A 6,000-nucleotide genomic window follows, 5' to 3' on the forward strand; every position below is an offset into this window, starting at 1 on the left:
AAGTCTCCTTGGAAAAAGAGGGACCGAGGGATTTACGCGGAATTTTAAGAAGACCGCACCGTGTGCTTTTTCTCCTTTTCCTTGGAACAAACGATTTTACGTAATTTTACTTGAATATTATTATTTTTAATTTTATCTTTAATTTTTAATTTTACTTTTTGATTTTCTTAATTTTTCAATTTTTTTTTTAAATAAAGGAATTTGAATAATGATTTTTTTGTAATTTATTAGTTTTTCATTGCTTGGAACGAACGATTTTACGTAATTTTATTTGAATATTTATTTTTATTTATTAATTTTACTTTTTTATTTTTTTAATTTTTCAAATAAAAATTTTTTTTTTTTTTAAGTGAAGAGAAAGATTTTTTTTCATAATTTGAAAAATTTGTTCCTTTTCTAATTTTTATTGAAATTTTTTTTATTCTCATTTTTAAAAATTAAATTTTTCTAGATTATTAAAAGATACAAGCGAAATCATTTCACTTCAACTTCGAAGCGATAATTCTTTCACGTTTCATCGTATATACAAATTAGGTTTTGTAAACCAAACGATCTAAGTAAGATAATTTGATAATGACTATTATATTTTACAAGTAGACTAATAAAGGTTTATATTAAGCTACGAAAATGAAAGAAATTTTTGCTTAAATCTATGAATATTTTGTGATAGCATAATTGCGATTGCCGAGACTCGTAATATATCTTGTTAAGAATCGACGCCTCCACGTTGTGGTTAAACGTCGTTTGTCCAACGAGTTCACTGATTTCACTGTTGATGTCTTACCGCCCTCGGATTTGTTAACAGCTCGAGATTGAAAGAGACCGCTGTAATTCACGAAGAAATCTTGTTAAATAGATTCTATTTATATTACCGATTGTAATCTTTATTACCTTTCATTCCATCAGTTTATTTTTAAATAATTAAATATAAATGATTAGAAAGAGATTCAAACTGAGCGTACGAAATAATAGAAATAAGTTTACATTTACATTATTTAAAAAAATATTTTTTACAAACAGATTATTGTATCGAAAGATTGATTATCCAAAAGTGTAATTTTCACTTTCAACACCGTTCGATCGAACAAATTATTATATGTTCTCTAATATGTTTCTCTTAAAGTTTTACTCTCAAATCGATAAGTGTTTTCATAGAGAAAGAGAAAGAGAGAGAGAGAGAAGGAGAGCTGAAGTGTTTTAAATGATTTTGCCAATTCTATTGTCGATAGAAACAAAATATTGAGCACGCTTCAGTATTAAATGTCGATCATTCATCAAGCATAGTTCACTTTGCATATACACTTCATCGCGTAAACTTACGAGATTCTCTCGAAACTCGCTAAAATAGAATTTCACATGGTGGAATAGATGTTCCTCTTGTTCGTGAAGGACACTAACCTCACGCCTGCGCTTTATTACGATCCAGAAAGCTCATCTGTGGAAGCAAATTCGATGATCCAGTTAATCGGTTAGTCGCTTTCCGAATTCCGCAATAGATACGGATTTCTATCACGATTTTTATTTTCCAGTGAAAAATTTTCTGGTGGAATTTTAATCGTGAAAATAAAACACATTAAATTTTTCGATATCGAATCTCTTTAACTCTTCGTCGTTTTTATGATACATCTAATTCTGTTTTTACACGCTAGGAATCGTTTGTATATTTATTTTCTTTTCTCAAAAAAATCACATGAAATGTAACATAATATACAGTGTATATGAATCAGTGAAAGACTTATTTGATTTAAACAAATAATTCGCTCGTGTTTTAAATATTCGTTATACATTTTTATCGATATTCATGATAAAAAAAAAAGTGAAAAATTCAGAAATTTTTTAAGAAAAACGAGAAAATGAAATTCCATTGATAAAGATCTAGACGGAATCTAAGTGAAATTAATCGTGAGAGATAAGATGATAATAAAATAAAGAAGGGAAAGAAGATTATTAAAATGTAATTCATTATAAAAGTGTCTTCTTTTGTTCGTGGCAACAAATGATTCGCATCAATGAACTCAGAACCAATGACATCGTCAACTTTCTACGAAGGTAAGCTCTCTTCCTGTTGATTCTAGGTAAGGATTCGTGTGAAAGGAAGGATTGTGCTGATGATAACAGCTCGCGTTAGTTAAAACAGCTGACAAAACACGAATTCGTTGGTTCGTTTATCATTCGTTTATGTGAAATTTTGTAACATTGCACTGAATAATAAGGAATTATAATTTTCATTTGAATGATTGAATAATTGAAAAAATATGTATACTATAAATCCATTATTATTATTTCTTATTTGATTAAAATTAAAAATTAAAAATTAAAAATTAAAAAATTAAGTTTATATCAAATTCTTATATTTCATATTATATTTTTTCCTTATTATCTAAACACAGTAAAAAAAAAAAAGAACGATAAAATGACANAAAAAAAAAAAAGAACGATAAAATCACATTAATTATTTAAAATAATTAAGTTGAAAGTTAAAAGAATAGTTCTACATCGATTGTCTCTTATTAAACATAGTTTCTTCGATATATGAAGATTTTAAAGGCATTCTCTCTTGAACTCTGCGATCCCTTAAGAACACAAATTGAACGGAAGGTAAAATCAGATTGTAAAGTTTACTCTTAGGTTGAAAGAGTTTACCGTTTCGTGTGGCGAAAATAGATTTCTCTTCGATACTCAATGTGGAGAAGAAGAAACGAAAGAACTTTGTTATACTTTTTCGGAAATTAAGAAAAAAAAAAAATCATATCGAAAAAAGAAGAAAGTAAATAAATGATCAGAGAAAAAAAAGAGAGAGCATTTTTCTAGATGAAATTAAATGATTTTAATTCATATATAAAATAGCTAACGTAAAATCACTTTTAAATATAGTGTTTAAATATTTTGATAACATAAATAAATTTTAAATTTTAAACGAATTACAATATATATAATTATGACTCGATTATTTTATGTAAAATTGTAAAATTATAAACGTGTATTAATTGAACATTTGAGTTGAGTAATAAAACTACTTAAAGATATGCGAATTAAATGGGTGTGTCATGAACCAATAGGTATGTTTCGCAAATAATATACTATATCGGATTTCACATCTTGTATACACATGCACATTCGATCTTGTCATCATTGTGGGAGCGGTTCTGCTTTTGCTAATTATACTATCACTTATCAAATTGGTATTAAAAATACAGGGTGTGAAATATATTTGTCAGGTGTTTCCTTAATTATTATAGAGAAGCAAACAAACACAAAAATTGAACACTTGTTTATTGTTGTTTTCGTTAAATAAAACGAGATGGCGATGTGATTACAGAACAGAAATATTTCTATTACTTTTTTTCATTTAACTTCAATTCAACTTTTCTTTTTGTATAACAATTTTTCTCAATTTTTATTTTCGTCTGTAAAAGATTTGTTCCACAAACAATTAACATCCTGTAGGTATATATATTCGGATATGAATTCTTTGTAAAAAGATAAAAAAAAAATATTAATTTTTTATTCTGCATTTCGTTTTCGATAAAATTAAATTTGAAAATTCACGATTTCTCGATCTCCATATTGTTGATCTTCACGTTCCTTTAAGTATTAAAAAAATTTTTTTAATTTTTCAACATATCGTTATTACATTACACTCTATTAAATTTCCCATATATTTCATAAACACATGTGTAAAACTGGTTTTTTTTAACTCGATAAAAAAAATTCTCTTCTTATCCGTGATGGTGGCTTACAAGCGTCCAGTTTTTACGCTCCTGTGCAAAACGACACCTGTCTACCATGCTGTCTGCAGATGGAGTATTGGATGGCGAGCAACGAGACCGGTCACAATGGTAGAGAGGAGACAATCCAGGAGGTCCTCAGAGATCCAGGATCGGCGGTACTGTTCGTCGGATATCCACGATGGCTTTTGCAGTTTGCTGCCGGTTGTTGCATACTTTTCATGCTCATTGGCATCCCCGGCAATCTCTTCACCATCGTCGCTCTTTTTCGCACCAAAAAGGTCAGGGTTTGTACTCTTCCATTTTCTGATTTAGATTAAGAGATTCTCATTTTTTCTAGTTTATTAAAATTATTATTTTAATTTTGTATAAAAATGTTTTTTTTTCAAATTTTTTTCTTTTTGCAATTAACTTTATTAACAAAATAGAGTATTTCTTGTAATTTAAACAATATAATGAAAGATTATTTAATTTTTGCTTTTATTGTATATATATTGTTAAGTAACGTAAAATTATCGATAGAATCTCTCTCTAATTTTTCTCATTTAATAATATTTTTTAATATTTTTAATAACGAATACTTGACTCCAATTTTATTTTAAAAATAATTTACGATATGATTTAATTATAATCCAATATAAAATCCAATAATATAATAATTTGACTAAATTATTTGTTGTTTTTTTTAAATTAGGAATATTTTTATTTGAAAAAGGAAAGAGGAAAAAAATCAGGTTTACCATTCGTTATTAAACTATTATTCAATGAAATACTTATATCTACTAGATAGGAAAATATTTGCAATAAAATGTTTCATCAATTTTTCGTTCTATTGTAAGAGTAAAAAATTTCGTACGATAATATAGTGGCAAATGTAAATATATGACGAAACTAAAAATTCCAAATGATGAATTTTTTACAGAGCACGTTACGGTTACTCAAATTTCTACTATTCCACTTAATACTATTCTATCTTAGTTGCATTAAGTTCATAGTAAGTAGTTCACCTCGAATCTCATTTAAGACAGTCTAAAAAAATAAAATAATATAAAGAATAAAATACAAAAAAATTATAATCTCAATTGGAAAAAAATAAATATAGATCTATAATTTATTTTTATAATTTATTTAGTTAAAAGTCAATATCAATTTTGTCAAAATCAAAAATATCTGCACATTTTTAATAGTTGTAAAAAATTGAAATCCGTCGTTTAGACGAATTAGATAATTACAGTATCAATATTACGATAAGATAATAAATATAAACATGACACATATGATAAAATAAAATAATTTACTCAATGAACAAATTCATTCACAGTACTCTCTTTTTTTAAATACATCATAAAAAAAATTAATTTACTTTCCTTTAAATTGCATTTTTTTTTATGCATTTTGATATTATAAAAGAAAATTTACAAAATTTGTAGAAAGTTTACGAACCGTAGGAAATTTAATACGAAATTTACGTATGTTTATGTTTTCGACAAGAGTCGTCGAAACGTGTCAAATTTATAGATACGGATTATATATCCATATGTTTATAAACGCGGATATATGTCTGTCGAGAAAGTATATTTACAAAAGTGTTTCAATCGTCAAATAAAAGGTTACCACACCGCGATAATTTCTCATTTGCTCTTCGACGCGCGTACGAGCATGTACTCTTCTTCGAGTTTCCTGAACTTACAGTACTGTGCAAAAATCTTAAGAGACCCGCGCACGATTGATAGCATCGTTAATCCTTTGCATTCGAAAATTTTTTTAAAGTGCATTTTTTATTCGCATGAAAGTTTTTGTAAAATTAATATTAATCGTGCATTGTTTCTTTTTTTTATCGAAAATATCGTTATAAAATAATATCGGGAATATTATTATAGGAGATAATTTTTTTTTTTCATCGAAAATATCGTTGTAAAATAATATCGGAAACATTATTGTAGGAGGTAATTTTACTATAGAATTTTAGATTTTTTAAAAATAAAATGCATTTGTTATAATCATAATGAAAGTTTTTGTAAAATTAATATTATTAATCGTACATTGTTTCTTTTTTTATCGAAAATGTCGTTGTAAAATAATATCGGAAACATTATTGTAGGAAGTAATTTTACTATAGAATTTTAGATTTTTTAAAAATAAAATGCATTTGTTATAATCATAATGAAAGTTTTTATAAAATTAATATTATTAATCGTATATTGTTTCTTTTTTTCATCGAAAATGTCGTTGTAAAATAATATCGGAAATATTATTGTAGGAGGTAATTTTA

General features: G+C 26.3%; 1 protein-coding gene across 1 annotated transcript in view; it reads left to right on the top strand.

The window, feature by feature from the left end:
• Positions 1-3,799: 3,799 nt before the first annotated feature.
• The window catches only part of LOC122710373 (dopamine receptor 3-like), a 7,153-nt gene continuing 4,952 nt past the window's right edge, over positions 3,800-6,000 (top strand). Inside the window, exon 1 of the mRNA XM_043928188.1 lies at positions 3,800-4,015. Coding sequence (XP_043784123.1) covers positions 3,800-4,015 — 216 coding nt within the window. The remainder of the gene's footprint in view (positions 4,016-6,000) is intronic.

The sequence above is a fragment of the Apis laboriosa genome, unplaced genomic scaffold (genome assembly GCF_014066325.1).
Source record: "Apis laboriosa isolate Shangri-la unplaced genomic scaffold, ASM1406632v1 scaffold14686_cov152, whole genome shotgun sequence".
Taxonomy (NCBI): Eukaryota; Metazoa; Arthropoda; class Insecta; order Hymenoptera; family Apidae; genus Apis; species Apis laboriosa.